Source organism: Callorhinchus milii, unplaced genomic scaffold (genome assembly GCF_018977255.1).
Source record: "Callorhinchus milii isolate IMCB2004 unplaced genomic scaffold, IMCB_Cmil_1.0 Scaffold3, whole genome shotgun sequence".
In the NCBI taxonomy this organism is placed as follows: Eukaryota; Metazoa; Chordata; class Chondrichthyes; order Chimaeriformes; family Callorhinchidae; genus Callorhinchus; species Callorhinchus milii.
The window spans coordinates 57,864,026-57,885,210 of record NW_024704744.1 but is presented as its reverse complement, the minus strand read 5'-3'; the positions used below and the strand labels follow the sequence as shown (position 1 = coordinate 57,885,210).

Here is a 21,185-nt window from a genome sequence, read left to right as displayed (position 1 = left end):
AATCACCAGTTTAAAATAGTTGTGTTAAAACAGTTAAAAATATCAAGCCAGCTTGCAAATATAAATTGATAAACTGATCCATTTAAACCTGGGGGGGGGGGGGTAAAAAAAAAATCAAACTGTTCAATGCATTTTTTCTGCTGTCATCTCAAAAGTATCTCTGCTTTGCTGAATTACTTTTAAAACAGAAATGTGAACACCAAACTGGTTTCAACAGATTACAAATCTTCATGTATCAGAATTGTGCCTTCTTGAGCAACTAAAAAGACATCTCAATTTGGAAAGACAAGGTTAAAAATCAAAATCTTTATTACAAAAATAAGTTACACTCACCTCCAGCTTACAGTATAAAACAAGGTTTATCTGCAGGAATGAAACAATGATGGTCAATGCCAATGAAATCTTGCTACATTTAGCAATAACGTCCTTAAAGGACAAGTAACATCTCCAGTTTCCATGGGTGGATGTAAGCAATGATTGATCAGGTAGTTTTAAACTGAAATCAGATTATACAGAAACCAAGCAACCTTTTCCTAGTTATATTGGTTTACATCCAGATTTTTACCCTTTCATCTGTCTGTGAGGCATGGGGCATACTTAAGCTACAATATCCCTTTCAATGGGCTATAGAGATTAAAGAGTTAAACTGCATTTTCACATATCTTAGCCTTCTGTTCCATAACTTTTACCTAGATTTCTGTTGAATTGATTTGGTCCCAACTCCATCTTACTTGGTCCTAATCCATTAAAAAAAAACTCTCCAGAAACCCCTAGAATCAGATATTCAAGGTAGGCAAGCTTAATTATTCTGCTAGGCAAGTTCTTATATACCCTCACAGCCTTTACAGGCAGACTTCAAATATACAATTGCAATAAACCTACAATATCCATGCTGTCCACTCATACTGGGATAAGAGTGTAACATGATTGTAGCAACTCCCTAATTTGGTTTTTGTAAATACCCTGGAGGTTTAAAGCAATCCCAAAATAGCAGAATAGCTGCAATGTATGGTTCTGGATAAAATAAGATAGAATGCCTGACCTTGCACGGACAAGTTAGGCTGATATCAAATGCAAGCTACTTTCATCAACCCTTCCAAATATTTGAACACCTCTTTATCTTTCAAATCCGCACTCTCAATACCTAGACAGAAATTTAGGTAATTTTGCATGACAAATGTTAATAGTATCAAATGCAAAAAAACAAACATTGCGCAATTCATGAAACAAGAAACATTTTATTTTTCTGAAGCTGATGTAGTCACCAGTTCAGAACAAACCCCATGAACTTGCCCCCTTCCCCACATTTCTAAGGCGCTTTATTCAACAAGCTAATCCTCTGACTTCAGTCATGGTGCACTCAATCCAATCCATCTGGTGTTTACTTAGCCATCTAATTAAATCCCATTCCACTGTCCATTATTTTTGGGTTAGATTATTGTAAATACAAACGCCAGGGGGGGGGATTTCACTGTTAAAAGTTTGGAGTTAAAGAATACTGAAGCATACTGCAGCAATTTCAATCTCACATAAGTTTAAACGCTTCACTATATAATAGCTAAAAGCAAATCTCCTGATGTTAGCCCAAAACTTTCTATCATTAAAAAATGTTGAACTTACACAGCAGTTTTCAACCCCAAACAATTGTAGTTTTGTAACATGTTACTAAAATTCAAGACGGTTTTATTTGCTTGCATTTGGTAGTTTTGTGGGGCTACAGTACCATTTTGGGAACCAGATAATCTCTAGGTAAAAGCATGTTGAACATTTCTGATCACTCATTTACAAAAGGAACTGGCACCAAGTCAGCAGGGAAACTTTTTAAGAACAAAGTAAACCCAAGTGTGCTTGTTACAGTTTACATCCAGTTCAAATGAACTGGATCAGAGAACGCAATTTATATTAACTTCATTAGAACACAAAGATATGTGCAATCTGTATAGACTATAAACTATATGAAACCATCAAAAGGGATACTGTATTTTATTTCAGAATAGATGATTTGCTGTCAAATTGCAATTTCCAACATCTCAGTACTTACAAAAGTAACATCTCCTTCAACTATCATACAACCTAAGGCTAACTATATTATCTGAAAAAGCATGACGGCAATTTCAGTTTTGGAGACAAAGGCAAGACTTGTTCCTGGTCACTTCTGGAAAAATAAAAATTAGGGTTAGAATATAAATTTACATACCCTAGTTTAGCCAGAGCTGATGTAAGTAATAATGAATGGGAAAAAAATCCAGATGAACAATAAAATACAACATGTTCTCTCTGTGTAAGTCTTGCTTTTGTCTACAATATTTTATTTACAGTACACACAGGGTAGTTTAATCCTCGGCGACTGAGGTAGTTAACCAACCCTTTTTGAAAGTCAGGTTCCGAAAAGAACCATTTTTTTCTGGAATGCTCGACTACCTGAAATTTTGGCGATTACACTCAAACCTGCAAGCACTTCTTTTCTGCAGGTGCAGAACTGCTGTGTGAGGTAGTGATTGGTGATGAAGAGATTTTGTAGTACAATCAGTTTGGCCATGTTTAAAATTAATATAGTGGCTTACAATGCCACATTAATAAAAGTAAGTCTGCATTGTACAAGTCTCCTGGCCATTATGAAATCCTAACAAAATTAAAAGATCACCCACCACTACCTCAGTACATTTAAAAACTGGTACATTGGCTATACAAAATTTAAAAACTGAAGTCTGTATGTTGAAATCTGAAGCAATCCTCATTCCCTTGGCTGTTCCTGGTCTCCATTTGGCGTCATGGTCTGGAATCTTACCATCATCTCCATTAGCAGTTTCCAGTGTAACCTCCACATAGCAAGTCAGTCGTCATCAAAACAGGTCAGGACCGGCCTCGACCTCGTTTTCCTGCTAGCCAGGCAACAAAAGGAAGCCATTAAAATGGGATCTAAAACTAGTTTAGTTTTAGAAAGAAAAACAATTAAGTAATGTTTTTAAAATGCCACTTTGAAAATGCAGCTTCTTATGTCTTCTTAAAGATTAATGCTTCAACATTTTTATAGCTCAAAGATTGAAGGAAAATGTAATCAATTGCATTGTTCAGAATGGTTAGGAGTGTACCATTTTAATCTTGCAATTACAGTAGATTCCAACTACAGTACAACACAGTACATGTGCTACGTTTCATAACCATCTCTTGAACCAAGATACATTACCATTCAAATAATATGAAGAAATGATATGTACAAGTACACATCAAGCAGAGGTTTGATTCCATCATTTTAATGGTTCAAAGTAAGTTTCAGCTAGTCACATGAAGTTTTATTGAAAATGTTAAGGTTTGGTTTGTCTAATTTCAAAATCTTACCACATTGTTTCATCGGAAATCCATTTGAGTTTCAGAACTTCATTCTGTCATGATTTAAGAATAATTCAAATATTGAAAGAAATGGTACACTCCTATTTTAAACGTAAATTCAAAGTTCCACAAACAGCCTACTTGTATTCTAGCATACATGTTGTTCACATTATGTAACTGACTGGGTTTAAAACGTATCGAGCAAATTGACTGTGCAATTCTTGGAAGCATTTTAAAATATCAAGTATAAATAATCCAAGGATGAGCAAATAGTATGTTCTTCTGAATATTTAAAAATGCATTTTTCAGTAGTTTCTTCACAAACATGAATGAATTCATTCTTACGAAGAAACATTAAATACACTGGGGCATGAAGATACCATTGCAATGAAGAACTTGCCAAATGTAGTTAATTTTAATCTTTTGCAACATAATTCATCGTTCAAGGCACTATTTGGTGCCATCTCCACCGCACCACCTAGACACAAGATCGATTATGAACTGCAGCAGGATTCAGGTTATATGATGCACCATCAGTGCAGCAAAAGAGTTAAACAAAAGTTACATCTGAACTCTTCATTCATATTTGTGCACCATTGACAATTATCTTACACTATTACTATAAAGACCTGAAATGCTGTATTGCTGACATTGCTTTTCAATACATCACTTGGGTTTCTTAAACTTAAAATTCTCAATATTTAATGCTGTATATAAACATGTAAGCACTCTATAATGGAAAATTAGCTAAATTGTACATTAATGCATTCCTAGTTTTACCCTCCATAATTCATCCATTGTACCAAGATTTTCCTATTACAAATTCTTTGCAGGAGAATTTAGATCTGCTTTTTGTAAGTTTTGAAAATAATCTGTCAAAAGGAAAATTTACGCAACAAAATGGAATTTGGTTAAATTCATGTGGTTTGACAGACTTTTGAAATTTTATTGAAATAGACATTAACAGTAGATAGAGAATACAAGAATGAACTCTTGACAAAGTGTCACTTCTGGAAAAGCCAAACCAAAGGAACTGGTAGTAATTTGAAATATCAGTCAACAACAAACAAACGTATTTAGGTAAACTTGCCTGCTCCTGGGAATGCAAGTTTGTAACATACAGTTTTCTTTAATTACTTCAAATACAATAAATTCAGGAAAAAGCAACAAGCTCATATTTTGTAAGTTATGCATTTAATTTTAAAAGCCACGGAAACAAAACTACCAGTAGTATACATACACTGAAGCCAAATATGAGACTATAATGTTTAGTAGTGAGCCAGATTTCCAAAAACAATCTTTTTTTTGGCAAAATCATGATGAATAATTGTGTCCAACTTCTGCTAAACTACATGGAATGCCTTTATTCAAACAGCCGAATTTCAAAAACAAAAAATAAAAAAAGCCTTCCCCACAAGCAAATGGGAATCATTCCAGGCTACGCAGTGAAGTCCAAGTGAATTTTTTTTGGTAAAAAATATATACATGTACGAATAGGGGATTCTTGCCAGGTGTCACCAATTAGCGAGCGGCAGCCAATCAGATTTAAGGCCAATCTGTATTTTGAAGTCTGTTCAGACAACCTATCAAGAGTCATATCTTACTGAACCCCTAATGGTCTACTTCCACTGTTGCCCATAAGTATCCTGATAAAACTCCTGGTTGTTTTCAGAGTTGTAACCATAGTTACCAGAATAATCACCACCTTGGAGCGGTTGCTGAGCAATAGGTTGGGAGCCCCAGTTCTGATTATTTGTCTGGCGGCGTTTCGAATCTGGCTGGTTGTACCCGTCAGCTTTTCGTTTGCCTCCTACATTTCCACCGCGGCCACCCCTGACACCACGTACCCCGCGGCCTCTTTGCTGCACCTGGGGTCCCCCTCTTGCACCACGAGATCCTCTCCCTGCCATTTGACCACGCTGTACGAATCCAGATCTGCCACGGGATGGAGGAGCTCCGCGACCTCTGGCAAGAGGGGCACCTCTTGAACCTCTGCCACTTCTTCCTCTAACAGGTGCCTGATAGTCATCATAGCCATAGTATGGATCTTCATAACCTCCACGGTAATCATGGTAATCATAGCCATAATAATCATAATAATCTTCATATCCATAATAATCTGGAGGATAACTGTAACCTCCTCTGGCTCCACGACTTCTGCCTCGTACTGGGGCTGGCATGCGGGGAGGAGGGTAGTAATAATACTCCTCGTACCTATGGAATTTAAAACAGTAAAGACATAAAGTTTGGGCTTGACAACACAATAGTCTTTTGACTGTTGAAATGCCTACCTGCATAATAAAATGAACATCAATTCTCGTCAATTCTTAAGAAAATACTATTAAAATGCCAAACCTAGATTCAATCCTTAATGCCCACTATTGTCCCAATATATATTGCAGATTGTAAAAAAAATGTGGTCAAAAGATCCTCAATAAGCAGAGATGCCTTAAACATAGTTCATGCTGCCAATTTGCGGGCGGGGGGGTGTTAGGGAGGAGAGAGAGCAAGAAGAGGGTCATAGTGCTCACATTTTTACTGAAGCCAAAGGATACACTGCAGACAAAATGAGTACTATCATTCCAATGGGTGAAGGGAGATGGTCAATAGTTGAAAAAATAGGGCAATTGTCTGAAATCGAGTTAGATTTAAATAGGAAGAATTCTCAATCTCACTGAGAGCATCGTTTTCCAACAGAGTGTCAGTAAATTGGCAGATTTCAACCGGAACACTTTTACACAATTTAAATTAATCAATTTCCACAATACTCACAGCTGAGATCTCGCAGCTTGTCTCTGAGCCTGGCGCTCCTTCTTCTTCTTGTCCGGTGGCTTAGCGAGAACAATTTCAATACATTCTCCTTCGAGAGGTTTCCCATTCATTTCACTCATGGCCTGCCACACACAAAGATACAGAATTGCCATGAGTTGCCTACTTACCATTTTAACGGGTAATTTTGAACCCTGTAGCTAAAAATATTGTAAAGCAGTTGTATTTTGGAGGGTTAGAAACTCTAAAAAAAGGTTTTAAACAAAATAACTAAATTCACCATTATCACACACACTTGATTGAATTTGTGCATGAATTAAACCAAGTGATTCTGAACCCTACGTTTCAGTAAGCAAGTTTCACGTTTACTACAAGTGCGTGACAGTTAGGTCTGAAACAATCAGTATTTTAGAAGTAGATGCAGTGGATTCAACAAATACTGCTGATTTTCATAATTCACAAGAATTTTGTGCACACAAAGTCACTCTGAATTAATTAACACTGCCTGTGAAATCCCACCAGTACAGCAATATTTTTTACCAGTTAAGATAGTTAAATTCTACCCGCCATCTATATTTAGTTGGGACTTTGATGGCCCACAACCTGTTGCTCTTCCTAGCTTAGTGAACCCAAGTGAACCTCTGTCAAATGTGTTCAGGTTATGTAAGATATAGATCTCAATGGTGGGGGGTGGAGACAGGGGAGACACCACAACTTGTCTAAGATGCTTTTTTTAAAAAGCTTTTGACACAGATAGAGCAATCACAGGCTATTTAACGGTATAGTGCACCCTAACCAACCCCAATCCTCGTCTCAGCAAATACCAAAACTACAAAATCTGCAGTACTCATTACATTGAAATTGCAAGTGGGACCCCTGATTCATTTCCCTCCTCCCAATCCCTGGGACAGTGAGGCCAAAAACTGATGTCCAAAATAAGATGAGCTTGCTCAGCAGAGATGGGAAATCAAACTTGCAGACTTCTGTTTTCTTTGGCCAGAAGCTACACGCGCTGGTGCAATTACCCATTAGGCCACATGGGGGTTGGAAAGACAGCATTTCACTAAGAGATGATCCCATTGGAGTAAAGCAATCAGTACAGGGAAACAAGAAACTTTCCACTAAAGAATTTGCATGCCTGGATTCTGAACCCAGAAATGAAGTATATAGTCCAGTGATTTCATAATTTAAACATAAAAGCAAATCCCCTCAGCCCACCTTAAAATCTGCAAAGAACTTTTCATCTCCTTCTTGTCTTAATATTAAACTCTATCCCACAATTCCATGTTGAATCAACAAATGTCCTATTTGATTGTGTGAAATAAGTCAACATCCATTGAACAACATTACATTTGTAAAGCGCCTTTCACATCGGGAGGATGTCCCAAGGCGCTGAACAGAGTTAAATTAGGTGACTGTGAAAATGTTTTTAAAAAATTTCATTCTCCCAATTTACCTAAGGAAACAACTGCTTTTGGTCATGGGAGTTTATGTAGATAATTAGGAAAAATGTGTTAAAATCATCAATGAATTCATCTGGCATTAAACAAATTAACAGGCAGTGACCTCAGAAAATAAATAGTCCATCATTTCATATCAGCCGAAAGATGGTGATGAATTTACATCACAGATCACAGCAGTGACAAATCTAGTACGTCAAGTCTTTATTCAATTCATGTTGTGTGTTTAATTCTATGCTTTTCTCAGCTTTGAAAAATAAAATCTTAAACGGTTTGTTGTCTTTACCTTTACTGCACCATCTCTTTCATCAAAGTGAATGAAAGCATAGTCCTTCAGCTTTTTCACTCGCTCTAGTTTGCCAAACTGACTAAAGGTCTTTTCTAGTATTTCTTCCGTGACAGAATTCCCCAGGTTACGAACAAACAGCACCTTTACCTGCAAGTCAGCAATAGTGTTTGAGTCAAAAGTGAAAAACATTACATTTAATACATCAAGTGTTAACTTCTTAAAAGATTCCACTATAAATAACCCTTTGAAGATTTAAGTCTAATAAGTAGCCAAAGCTTTTTACCGTGATTTATAGATTACAGAACTGAAGTAAATTCTTGTCACAAAGCATGTATGCCCTGGAAAATTTATGTTACAATAGTTCACATAAGCATTTAGTTAAACAATTGCAATACAACAGCAATATTGCAACATGTCAGGTTAGAATCTGCAAAAGTAACGCATATATGGCTATTTACCTTTGACATGACCTCTGGATCTGGATCCTCTATGGGGTCTGCCCATTCCACGGTTACAACATTGCCCCAGACCTTCACTTTCCCACTCATAAGCCTGCGCCTGGCCTGGGCAGCAGATTTATGATCCTCAAATTCCAGGAAACAGAATCCCCTATTCTTCTTCTTGTCATCGGGTTGATGATACAGTATCACATCTGTGAGTCCCTCTGCCAAAATAGAGTCACACAAATATTCTAAAAATCCAGTTCAAATGTTCTTCTCATTTGCTTCTCTGTACCTGGAATTTGTTCTCTTCAAATTCTATGCAGTTTATGATTAAGTGCCTTCTGTGTTTTCTTTAAAACTTTCTGCTACGATACTGTAGAAAGCTTTTCCAGTTAAAGAACACAATACTTTTACAACTCAGACAACAAGAATGAAGAAATACACAAGCCCTGCCAATGCATGTGTGTTTGAGAGGGGTAGAGAAGAGGAAGCAATGAAGCCACTGGCTTAAGTGCAAAGAAACAAACTGTGGGAAATAGAAATAAGTAAAAGGGTGAATAATGATCAATGGGTCATGAGGTAAATAAGAAGAAAAAGCAATCACAGCAATACTTCAAAGTTCTGCTTTGAATTTCTGCATTGAAACATTTTTCAGGAGAAACACCTTAAATATATTTTAAATGCAAGCATATATTGTTTCAATTATGGCTAAATGCACCAGCCACAAGGTACCGTATGGAGTCACAGGCCAGATACGCCAAATTCAATCCATGGTCTGTGCTGAGTTAGCTATTTTCAAATAGCGGTGATGGAAACACTGACTTCAGTAATCCTGGCCTAAGGGAAGGGTAGCATGAAATTTGGACTACTAACCAAGATACTGTTTGCAAAGTACATTATATATGTTATATATATTATATATATGAATATAATTTGGGATCACAAAGGCAATAATTACATGATAAAATGCACAGAAAACATGAGAAATCAAGCCAATTTTACAAAATGACATTGGGAGGTCACTATAAGAAGTGGTGATGTCTGGATAAAAGCTATTTCTTCCAAACCTATATAATAATAATGCACTACTTGCCAGTGATTGACAGGGAGCACACACTCCTTCCCAGCCTACACCTGCCAGAATTATTCCTGTGAAATTTCTAGATTCTAAAAAACACTTCACTAATAATTTTGTGAATTGGTAGGTACAAGTAAATTCTTGTACCTATATACAAGTAAATTCTTGTATATAATTCAAGAGTTTCTGGATTAGGATATTTTTAACTGTCAAAATGTAATTATTTTTAATTTAAAAAGTCCATATTTACATGTTCACTGACCTCCAGTTTTTCATAACTAAAATTAAACTGGAACATTCATCAAAAAAAACTTCATGTAATTCCAAAAGATTTTTTAAAAAAAAGTAGTTTCAGCAGGGAAATTATGGCTTTCAACTTTGTGAGAGCTACAAGTAATGTACAGGCTTTTAAGCAGATAAGATAATCAGATAAGATCATCCAATGAATACTTTACATCAATCCTAGTCTGAAGTTTAATTGCATCATAGTGCCTCAAAGTGTTGGTAACAAATAAGTGAAAGGGAGAAGAATGTGAAGAGTGTGTGAACTGGTTAAGGAAACAAAAAAAGCAAAACCAAACCAGGCAAAAAGCAGAAGCAGTTCTGTAGAATCAATGAAAGTAGATTTGTTACCGTTTAACTGGGAATCCCTAGAATTGATACAGAATAATTGTAATCCACTGTACAACAGTAAAATTACATTTGTATAACGCCTTTCACGTTGGGAGGATGTCCAAGGCGCTGGACAATCAGTGTTTCGGAGCTGGGGGTTGGCATTGGGTAGGGTGAAGGACAGGGGAGGAAGGAGGGTGACCGAAGACATGATTGAAGAGAGAGTCTTGAGACAGGTCTTGGAGGAGGCAAGGCGGAGGACTGTGGGGTGGAGTTCCAGAAGGTGAGGCGGGGGACGTAAAGCAGGTCGGAGCCCGCTAAGTGGAGGGAGCGAGCAGGATGTTAGGGGTTTAGGAGGTCGCAAGAGGTAGGAGGGAGCAAGTCCATGGAGGGCTTTGAAGTTGAGGACCAGAACCTTGAACTGTATTCTCTGTGTGATGGGAAGCCAGTGCAGTCTGGTGAGGATGAGGGTGAAGGTCACGGAGCCTGGTGCGGTCACTTTGACCAAAGCTGTTTCTGTGCTGTGGGTGGCACCGGAACCCGATTGGAAAGGTTTGTGAAGGTAGTGGCGGGAAAAGAACAAAGCAACGACTTGTACCAGCATCTTGGAAAGGAAGAGCAGTAATGGGTCCTGGGAGGGTTTTTTTTAAGGATAGGAGTGATGACAGCCATTCTTAGAGAGGCGGGAATGGTGCCAGTGGACAGGAAGAGGTAGGTTCACAATGTCTGTGTAGGGGGGCAAGGAGCTGGAGCTGGGAGGTAACGAGAGGGGTAGGAATGGGTTTGAGGGAGCAGGAGGTTGGTTTCATGTAGGTTATGGTTGTGATGAGAGAGGAGGGGGAGACAGGTTTGAAGGTGGAGGGAGGGAATGAGTGGGGGCCAGGGTGTGAGGGGGAGATGGGGAAGGAGGTAGTGGTTGGAAGGGCAGAGGCACCTGAGTGGATCCCTCAATCTGTAGACTGTGCAGACTACTAGACTGTAGTCTAGTATATGTAGTACACTGAAGTCCTCAACAATACGTGATTGAGTAAATTAGGAAGGGTTGTAGAAGTGATCTCAAACTATCAAATACTGAATAGCTTAAAACGCAATGGCTAAACTGACTTGGAATAGCCAACCAGATTAATCCAGTTGACGTGAAGTTGCATCTCTTCCATTTAAAAATAATCCATTACATTTGTGGCAACTACAAAACACCTTTGACATTGACTATTGCGAATAGAAGATAAACCAGATTGAAGGTGCTGTAATGTATATTAACTAGGCTGTGGGAATTTATAGGGAATTTATGCAACCTCACCTGTGACTTTAGCAAATTCTTCAAGAATCTGTTCCTTTGTCTTGCTTTTTGGAATGGATCCAACAAAAAGTCTGTTGTTTGCCACGGAAATACAAACACCAATGTGTTTACCAGGCCGAATCTCGTGGTTGTCACACTGACAAAATTGATAAGACAGATTTAGCTATACAAATTCCCATTCAAGAAATACATTGCACTGTGTGTGGAAAATATAGAACCTCACCAATTTGACTGCTTCCTGTGCAGCCTCTTTGCAGCAAAAGGTGACAAATGCATATCCTCTATTCAGACCAGTCAGAGGATCCATCATCAAACGCAAATCCCAAATTGGTCCAGCTTTTTCGAACAGTGGAATAAGTTCATCCTCAAACAAATCCCTTGGTATTTTACCTACAAAAATCTGTAACAAAATTACATTAGCTTTAAATAACCTTCAATAAGGAAAACGTTAAAATAATCCTTACATTTGGTAGAGTACCTTTCAAACAGGGAGGACATCCCGAAGTCTTCACAAGATTTACTGTATTGGCTATTTCTAGGCAAACATTCTAATTGGACGGGAAGGGGACCAATTAGTGGCAGCTGAGACGATTGCCCCCTATAGCTGCTTGTGAATGGATGGACTGCACCCATTCACAAGTGGCTCCAGCTGTCAAATCAATCACAGTTTCCCTCTCTCGTTCTTCCCCGTTCCTCCGCCCCTCACTGCTTAACAGCACAACTTAACCGCTTTGTGAATAGATGGAGTCGATCGCAATTTGACTCCTCCCATCTACATCCCGGAGTCCCTCCTGGCTGAACGCTGACACACAGAAGGCCCGATTGAGTACATTCAGCAGCGACCAGTGCGGTATTTTGTCCAGATTTTTGTCTGAATTAGCAGGCATATTTAAAACAGGTAAGAATACAAATGAATTGGGGCTGGGCATTTTGTTCAATTCACCCAACTTCCAGCAAAAGTGGATTCCACTATATTTTGAAAAGTAAATAACCCATGGATTTTTTTCTCCTTTCATTACAGTACACTTAAACTTCAGGTACCCACAGGCAAAACACATCAATCCCCATTGCTCACCTCAGTACCAACAGTTGGCTGAGGACCTGAATGTATAGCTTCTGGTGGGGGACCACCATATTTCCTCTGTCCAGTTGTAACATCAAGCGTATAACCTGTTCTTTCCAGAAGAGCCTATAATACGAACAGATTTTGCCATTTATCAAAAATGCACTATAAAAAGGTACAATCATAACACTGACACTGAATCTGGAATGGATCAGGAAAGTTCCAGATTCACTACGATGTGCTAGCTGATCTCAGCCAGGTTGGTGTAGGAAGGCCAACAATACGGCAAAATACACCTTTGGGAGGAGGAAAACTGTTATGGGAAAAAGCAGGGAGATCGAAAGCATAGCCTAAGAGAAGGGTCTTGAGATGGCTCTTGAAGGAAGCAAGGAAGGGGGTGAGGCGGAGGAACTGCGGGATGGAGTTCCAGAGGGTGGGGGCAGAATGGCAGAAGGCCCGCCCACCAATAGTGGGGCGAGCGAGGCAGAGGAAGCGAAGCAGGCTGGAGCATAATTTGGGAGTGAGCAGGATGGTAGGCGCTTAGGAGGTCGCAAAGGTAGGGGGAAAACAAGACCATGGAGAGCTTTGAAGTTGAAGACCAGGATCTTGAACTGTATCCTCTGTGTGATGGGAAGCCAGTGGAGTTGGGCGAAGATGGGGGCGATTGGGTCACGGAGCCTGATGTGGGAGGACACGGCTGCAGGGATCTGAATGATCTGAACTAGTAGAGGCACGATGGGCCAAATGGAACTCCTCTTTGCTGTACATTTTTATGATGCAGTATTCCAATTTATAAAAAGCCACCAAACCTCAGGTAGCATAGTGGTACGTTTATTAAGATGCCGAGAACAGCAATGAAATTGAAAGTTTATCTACATTAACATGAACATAAAGTACTATTCAGCAGTTCTATTATAAAAAACACCCAGTGAGTTTTCTCACTGAATTACGTTTCGGGCATTGTTTGTCCACCATCTTACTTACACTCGGTGAAGCAAAAATCAAGGATACTGTACCTTAATTTTTGTCTCATCTGGGCCTTTATTAGAATCTGACACTTTAGACCCTTGCTTTTCTCTTTGTCTGTATGTCTTCATTACTCCACATAGAAAGGCACTTTTATTCTGCATCAAAAAAGGATTACATTATGTAACTAAATTGGTCCATTTTCTGCTCTCTCCTAAACGCATTCTAAACACTGTTAAAACTATAATTGGGTTTGAGCTCATCTTAACTTTGGTTTTCAAATGTGACTGATAAGTTGAAAGATTCAAATAATGAGAAGTTTTATTTCATCGAATTCGGATAACAATATGGAGATACAAACAATGCATAAATACCACAACTCAGTATTAACAAGTAATCTCACTCAATAGTTCGATGTGTGATATAGGAAATTGAGGTAGCACAGTGTTTTGAAGTTGTGGAGGGGCTGAAAGCTCATTATAATCATGAGTACAATTGTAATCATATTGTAATCAACAATGCTACAGTTCTTTTCATTCCCCATACTCAATTCTCACAAATATACAATATTTGCCTGATGGAAAACAAACACGCTGAAAGATCCTTACCTGAACATGAGAGAGATCACTTTCCTTAAACTGCTGTAGTACTGATAGTGCACCATCTTCATTGAACTCTCGCAAGGCATCAATTGCTCTCTCATCTAAATCACTGTGAGCAACCAAACCTAAAGAAAATCCAAGGGATATATTTATTGAATACCAATTGAACAAGACAATATGAACCAGTAATACTGACTAAATTGAACCAGTAAGAAGTCCAATCTACCTGTTCAGATAGATTTTAATGGTAACATGCCACTATTTGAAAAAAAGGAGTTTATCCTGGTGCCTGGGAAGCCATGTTCTTGTGTTAGGATTCCAATTCATCTGGCAAAGTACCAAAAAACTGATGTCACATGGCATTAACTAATAACTGGATAAAGGGATGGAAGCCAAACTTCATTGAAAATGATGCCCAGCAGAAATGAGGTATTGAGTGATTGTTGTGCTGGGGTTCCTCCTGTTTCATGTATACATTAATGAACCCGATTCATAGACATGTTCATGATGGTTAAGCTTGCAGATGACACTGGTCTAAGGTGGAAACAACGATGGATTGTGGAATTAGACCAGACAGCCAAAATCTTACAGAGATCGTTAAGTGATACAACTTGGTAAGGGGGAAAGTTGAAACAGTGAAACAAACATGACAGATTGTTGAATTACATTGTCATAAAAGAGCTGTCCAGAGAACAGCATTAAAGGATTGAGCTATGAGCTACTACGAGAAAATCTGCAGCTCTTTAGTTTTAGTGTGGAAGCTGAAAGTGATGTCAGCATCAACCTGACAACCGGAACAGCAGACATTTTTAATCTACAGACTTCACTTACGATCTTTCATTCTCACACAAAATGTTATTACGATCGGGAAATCAAATTCCTTGCAGATCTTTATGCAGGTATTTAAATTGGTAGTTCCATTTATTTTGTTTATTTAGCTGAACTGTGGATACCATATTTTATAACTCTAATCCCAATTTTTACTGATCACTATAGAGCATAAATATAGTTACAGTTGCTATGACTAAAAATAGGGTTGGTGTCCTGAATGAGATCAAGTGAGCTGAAGGATCTTTACTTGAACCCCTTTTGTGAAATGTTGAGACACAAAGTCAGATCCCAAACAAAGAAACCAGATAAATATGTAAATATTAGCAGTACTCAAGCCTAGTTCAACACTTTCTGTACCCACCTGCTGTAACAAATCTACACGAAGACATGTTATGGAATTTAAATCCACTTTATATTGGGCCTCAATCCATAGGACACAATTTAGCGAATCTCAATCACACGCAAGAGTAAGAAAACTCAAAAGATCACCTGACCTCTGATAGTGTAAGACACTGGCTACAAAAATTATGAAACCTTTTGCACCCCAATTCCAACATCTGCTCATGATAACTACCATATGGTACAAATTGTCTTTAAATTGCAAATCAAAAAGCAGTTACGCTGCATTTTGGTAATCAACTCCACAACGCACAGAAAATCATAGCTGGTTCCTTGAAGAGGCATATAGTAAGTGGTGTTCCATTTTTCATTAGCAGGCTTTGGCTACTGCTCTCCAGCTGCCTTCTGCCAAAGTTTGACACTTATGGTTCAAATAATATATATTTTGCAAGAGTGGAATACTCATTAACATGGTGGTGTCCCAATGCTTTCCCCGAATGGAATAGTGGGTAGTCTATTTTCTTAGTGAGAAACTGAGCCACATAGATTTATGATCAAAGATTAAATCCAGTCTTTGCTGAGTTACTCATTCAGTCACTGATACAAATCCTGCAATTCGTCTATTAACTAGGGAACAAATCAACAAGGCCTCCCACTCTGAAATACTAGAGTAGAACCCAGTTCTAACATAACACAGGTTTGGTTATTATGCGAATGAGTTGTGGACCTCATCTAATGCATGTACATAGAACTTGCCAACTGCTGTTGCCTCTGAGCACGAAGCAACCTCAGCAGTGACCTGAATATTTAACTCAACTATTTTAGAGCAGGAGCCATTTCCAATGTGGTGTATGTAGAAACATTCGACGAGTCAGAAGTGTCGAGTCTTGAAATGTCCCTCTGATGTGAAAACGCCAATATGTAAATATTACATTGTTTCTGGAAGGGAAATATTGCTTATGTGGACGGACACTTCTCAAATCCGGCATCCGGCCCTCAGAAGCCAAAACATTGGACCACCCTGATGTAGATAGCTTTGTGTCTCAGCTTCAGTGCTCCAAAAAATAAAAACTTACTAGTATTGTCTAGGCTCAAACACAAAGAATGGCCACTCAAGTGAGGTATTGGAGGGGTGCCAGTACTTGGAAAACAGTACCCAGTATGATTTACCAGATTCAGGAGAGGATACTAATTGAAAAATAATCTGCTACACTCAATTATTTCTAGGATCAATTTAAGGACTCATTTTTCCCATGGCATGCCAATAATTCCCAGAAAAAACTTGCTACTAAACATGTCAGTTATTCTATAACCAGCTGCTAGAATGGGTGTCCATTAATCTTTGCAACAATGTACCTATTGTAATAATAATCCTTGCATTTGATATAGCACTTTTCAAGACTTCGAAGTCTCGAAAGCGCTTCACAGAATATACTGTAAAGTGAATTGACCAATTATTGTAATGCAATATTTCAGAATAAAATTAATTTTGTGTCAAATAGAATTGGAAAGTTTTAATATAGAAATGCTTCATGTGGAGGGAAGAGGATAGCCCTTTCAAAATATATGCCCAATATAGTATTTTGTTCAGATGGTGAGTGGTTGCGATTTTTGCCCTCTCGTTTTACATATTTGGGAGTGGCACATTTTTACATCAAGAGAAACAATTATTTTCTCCTAGATCCTCAGAAAAGATACCACACCCAGAAAAAATATACAAAGTACTTTTCAGTGACAGAATAAATATTTGTCCAGCGGATGAAATATTAAACCAAGGCCTGTTCTGGTGGATGTTAAAGATCCCACAACACTATTCAAAAAAAGGTTGCTCGCAGTGTCCTAGCCAACAATCCCCTAAATATAATCGGTCATTCATTCCCTTCATGCACGGCCTTTTATGGTACACTGAGGATATTGTGTTTGCCTGCAAAATACAGGCACTACACATTACAATAACTTCTGCGAAGTGATTTCAGATGTCCTCCGGACGAGAAAGGACCTATATCAAACGCAAGAATTATTACTACTATAAATATGGTCAAATTACAGAATATCAGTATTGCTGCACAATATAAGCATATACTTTCTATATTATAAAGAGGATGCTTTGAACATGACAGTCCTATCTCTAGGTAGTGGAGGGAAGGTGAAGCACGTAAAGAAATACGCCTGTCTGATAAAAAGAACTGTGATGTAATATTCTCCCAAGACATCAATGGATCAAACCAAGTCTATACCCATTTAAGTAGCGTATATGCTTAAAGACACTGAATATAGAAAGCATAAGAAACACACATTCAGAAGCAAAAACTCAACCCTTAAAACTATTAGCTCAGGTGCATTGTAATCTCCCAATCCAAAATCTTATAAAAAATGTCTACTCATCACACACTGGAACATATTGTATAACCTATATAGTGGAGGACTCGTATAACTCCTTAAATTGGGGCCTATAAAATCCCAACCTGTGCTATGTTATGGTGTGACTGTCAGTCAGCACCGCTATATTCACTGCAATGCATGCAGGAAGAGATGTCTCGAGTGACTGGATGACTTGGGAGGCAGCCATTCTTGGTGCAGTTGTTAAAATGGCCCACTTCCACTGCATTAGGTGGTTCTTGATATCACATTCTGTGCATTGATTGAGCCAGTACACAAATTTCGAACTTTTGGGGTTACTTGGAATCCACAGCTCAAATGAACCTGCTTTATACTGGTGTTCTCCAATGAAAAATTTGACTACTACAATTTACCATTTCTACCATTTTCCCCTTCACCAATTTTCTCCCGTTCTGAAGACATTTTGACCTTCTTCTATTGAGGAACCTTTCACACGTGCCTTTCAATATCGCATTATTTATGCATAGCTTCAGGAGTGAGTACTGACGGGCTATCCCATGAAAGAGAGGAAGGAGTGCAACAGAACCAAATTCTGAACATAGACAATGTCCAGAAATGCATACACACAAATGAACCCTGGCTAATTTTCTCCTCACATTCCATCTTTTGAACTGTGTCACAATATTCGTATGTGGGATGAGGAACGACTGGAGGGGAAACAATACATTGGAATATGACAAGTGAAGTTTTTTTAAAAATTAATAAATGGTACCTGCTATATAAACTTCATCTAGCTTCTCTGCAACTTTCTGTGGTAAACCAGCATCTAATAAAGTCTGGTAGTGTTCAGATCGGACAACTGCGGTGGAAGTATCCATTGGTTCTTCAGTACCATTTCCATTCATATGCTCTGTGGCCATTTTTTCAGTAGGCATCTGTAGGTACAATACAAATGCAGGAAATTATTTTTACTCCTCTGGAATTACACAAACTACTTTTTCTTGGGGGGGGGAGAAGAGAGAGAAAGTTACATCAGACATTTAACCACTTTCCTTCAAACGTAATCTTATTCATAACCGTAATTATCTCAAAATTTTGTTTTCGCTTTACCTTGAGTTTATTTTGCAGGGTCAGCCTTGGGTGTTAGCAAGAAAGTTTTCCCCCCCCCCCAGGGGGGGGACTGGGGTAAAGTTGCTGGTATTAAAACAAAGCCTTCCCGCCATTTTCACAAACTTTTATGACTCATCCCCGAGACTGACCGAGTACTTGGTAACTTGCCAAAGGGGTCGTGCGGACCAACACGTGTCGATCAGAAAGAGCAGCAGCGCCCGGGCCTCCGCTCCGGCCGTCAATCAACGCGTCCAAAACCACCCCCCACCCCCCCCCCGTGCTCGCCACCCCAGGTCCTCGGGGACCCGAATCACTCGGGCGTGAGCGAGTTGCTCGGGGAGGCGGATAAACCCGAGTCACAGGCCCACGCTGCTCCCCCGACATATTGCATTCGTTCCCGTTAAAACCCCCACCGGTCTCCTGGCCCCGCGCGGGAACAATCTCCCGAATCCCGGGAACACCGTCCCTCCCTCCCTCCCTCCGCGCTCATCCACCGCCACCTGAAACAATAGAGCTGAGGTGCCGGCTCCTCGCTCCCTCCCTGGGGTTCAGACTGAAACCCGGGCCGTCTCCCGAGGCCTCACCCGCACACGCACCAACTCTCCACCACTACACGTGTAGCGAGCGAGCGGGCGGGCGGGTTGGCGGTGCCGGCGGAGAAAGCGTGGAACGAAGGGCGAGGCTTGAGCCGGTCGGTGTCGCGGCTCGGGCCTGGTCGCGCGTTTCACGGCTCGGGCCATGCGGCGGCGGCGGCGGCGCGTCGTCGACACGCCTCGATTTTCAAACATGGCCGAAGCGAGGGCCCTGCTCCTGCCCCTGCCCCGGCCTCGCTCGGTCGCTCGTCGGCGGGCACCGACGCGCTCGAGACGCGCGTGGAAGGGACGGCCACCCGTCGCGCTGATTTGCCGCGCACACCAGGGTCCCCGCGGCGGGGTGGCGGGCGGCGGCAGAGCCGGCCGCTGCTTACCTGGCTCCGGGCGCCGACACGTCGCTCTCTCGCTCTGAGCTCTACAAAATGGTGGCCGCGCTCTCTCGCCCCCTCCCGGGCTCCACTCACGCGCTTGCAAACTCGGGCCCCCGGGGTCTCCCCGACTGCCGCGCAAGGAGCTCCAGCGATGACAGGCAAAAGCTCGCGGACCCAGCCCGGCCCTCCCATTGGCCGGCAGGGGCTGCGGGCCCCGCCTCCTCCCCCCTCCCCCCCCTCACGGGCCGGGCCGCTGATCGACAGGCGGCGCAGTCCCACCTCCTCCCCTTACAACTGCCCCATACGCGCATGCGCGGGGGGTAAGCGAGAGGGTGGGTGGGGGGGTTCTGAGGGTCAGCTGGAGCTTCAGCAAAGGATGTGGCGGATTCAAATGAAAAAGCAAAGTCACACCCTCTCGGTCTGCAATGACCGGGGCGCGAGGTTTAAAATAACATTAAATATCTAACCCGTTTGGGTGACTGAAATAAGACATTCCGTCAGTGCACAGCCAGGTTGTGAAGCTTAACCTATGTCCCCCCCTTCACCCCCCCCCCCCCACACACTCACTGCTACTGTATATCTTTACTGTTTAACGCAGGAAAGAGGTCCGTCACCACAGATAGTGCATATCAATGCACCTTCAGGAATGTGGCCGCTGTACCAGAGCGGCTCCTTACACAACAACAAGATTACATTTGTATAGCCCCTTTCACGTCGGGAAGACGTCCCAAAGCGCTTATAGGGAAGAAAGCTCTTGCCTTGGCTCATGCCAGGCAAGTCTCCAGAATCCAGAATAATGCTCCTGGATAATTATTTGCGGAGGACAGGTTTGCAGAGCTATGGAGAGCGGGGAGAGGAGTGGGATTGATTTGGATAGCTCTTTTCCAAGAGTCAGCATAGACACAATGGGCTGAATGGCCTCCTTCTCTGCTGTATAATTCTATGAAATAGGGGAGCAAGATGCTTCCCTCCAGGGAGAGAGTGTGCAAAGAAACGTTAACAACTTGAATTCAGTGTCAAAGCACTTTACCGAGTCTGATTGGGAACTCCAGTTGATAGGCAGTTAGAAGGGAAAAAGATAAAAGCAGATTTGGTGAGCGAGGTATTTAGGTGAGTTTTGAAAGCACAGAAAGAGGGGACAAAGTGGAGGTAATTTTGGAAGAGAGTTTCACAGAGTGAGGCGAAGTGGCTTAAAGACGGCCTGCGAATGGACTTTACATGGACTTTCAGAAGGCATTTGATAAGGTTCCACACAAAAGATTATTTGCAAAAATAGAAGCCCGCGATAGATTTATCGGAGGTAACCTTGTGACGTGGCTTCGCAATTGGTTGGGAGGCAGAAAACAGAGGGTAGAGATTAAGGGAACGTTCTCTGATTGGGGGGACGTGACAAGTGGTGTCCCCCAGGGGTCTGTACTGGGACCTCAGCTTTTTGCCATATACATAAATGACTTGGATGAAGAAATAAGACAGTTTTATATTCAAGTTTGTGGATGACACTAAGATAGGAGGCTCAGCAAGTAGTGAAGATGGGAGTAGGAAGTTACAGAGGGAATTAGACAGATTAAGTGAGTGGGCAAAGCTGTGACAGATGGAATTCAATGTAGGGAAGTGCAAGGTCATCCACTATGGACCGAAAAAAGATAAGGCAGAATACTTTCCTAACGGGGAGAAATTAAGAGCTGTGGA

At 40.7% G+C, this 21,185-nt stretch overlaps 1 protein-coding gene across 3 annotated transcripts; it reads right to left on the bottom strand.

Moving 5' to 3' along the window:
* Positions 1 to 291: 291 nt before the first annotated feature.
* Positions 292 to 19,620, bottom strand: LOC103178886 (heterogeneous nuclear ribonucleoprotein Q). 3 transcript variants are annotated; one of them, XM_007893860.2, is made up of 12 exons: positions 19,500 to 19,620; positions 18,195 to 18,357; positions 13,919 to 14,037; positions 13,361 to 13,468; positions 12,357 to 12,470; positions 11,505 to 11,681; positions 11,282 to 11,417; positions 8,307 to 8,512; positions 7,846 to 7,995; positions 6,103 to 6,224; positions 5,178 to 5,544; positions 292 to 2,882 (listed from the first exon to the last, which is right to left on the bottom strand). In XM_007893860.2, the coding sequence occupies exons 2-12, from the start codon at positions 18,355 to 18,357 to the stop codon at positions 2,844 to 2,846; spliced, it is 1,701 nt and encodes a 566-aa protein (XP_007892051.1). In that variant the 5' UTR covers positions 19,500 to 19,620; the 3' UTR covers positions 292 to 2,843. The 3 variants fall into 3 exon arrangements, with proteins under 3 accessions (XP_007892051.1, XP_007892052.1, XP_007892050.1); XM_007893861.2 differs by having other exon boundaries at positions 292 to 2,879; XM_007893859.2 differs by lacking the exon at positions 292 to 2,882 and having other exon boundaries at positions 4,506 to 5,544; positions 19,500 to 19,619.
* Between the last annotated feature and the right edge of the window lie 1,565 nt (positions 19,621 to 21,185).

What these genes read in the sequence shown, in the direction of transcription:
- LOC103178886 (XM_007893859.2), bottom strand. Translation starts at nt 18,357, where the DNA reads ATGCCTACTGAAAAAATGGCCACAGAGCATATGAATGGAAATGGTACT. An exon ending in CAGATGAGACAAAAATTAAG is followed by an intron (nt 12,471 to 13,360) that starts GTACAGTATCCT and finishes TTCGTATTATAG; the next exon opens with GCTCTTCTGGAAAGAACAGG. An exon ending in ATCCAGAGGTCATGTCAAAG is followed by an intron (nt 7,996 to 8,306) that starts GTAAATAGCCAT and finishes GCTGACTTGCAG; the next exon opens with GTAAAGGTGCTGTTTGTTCG.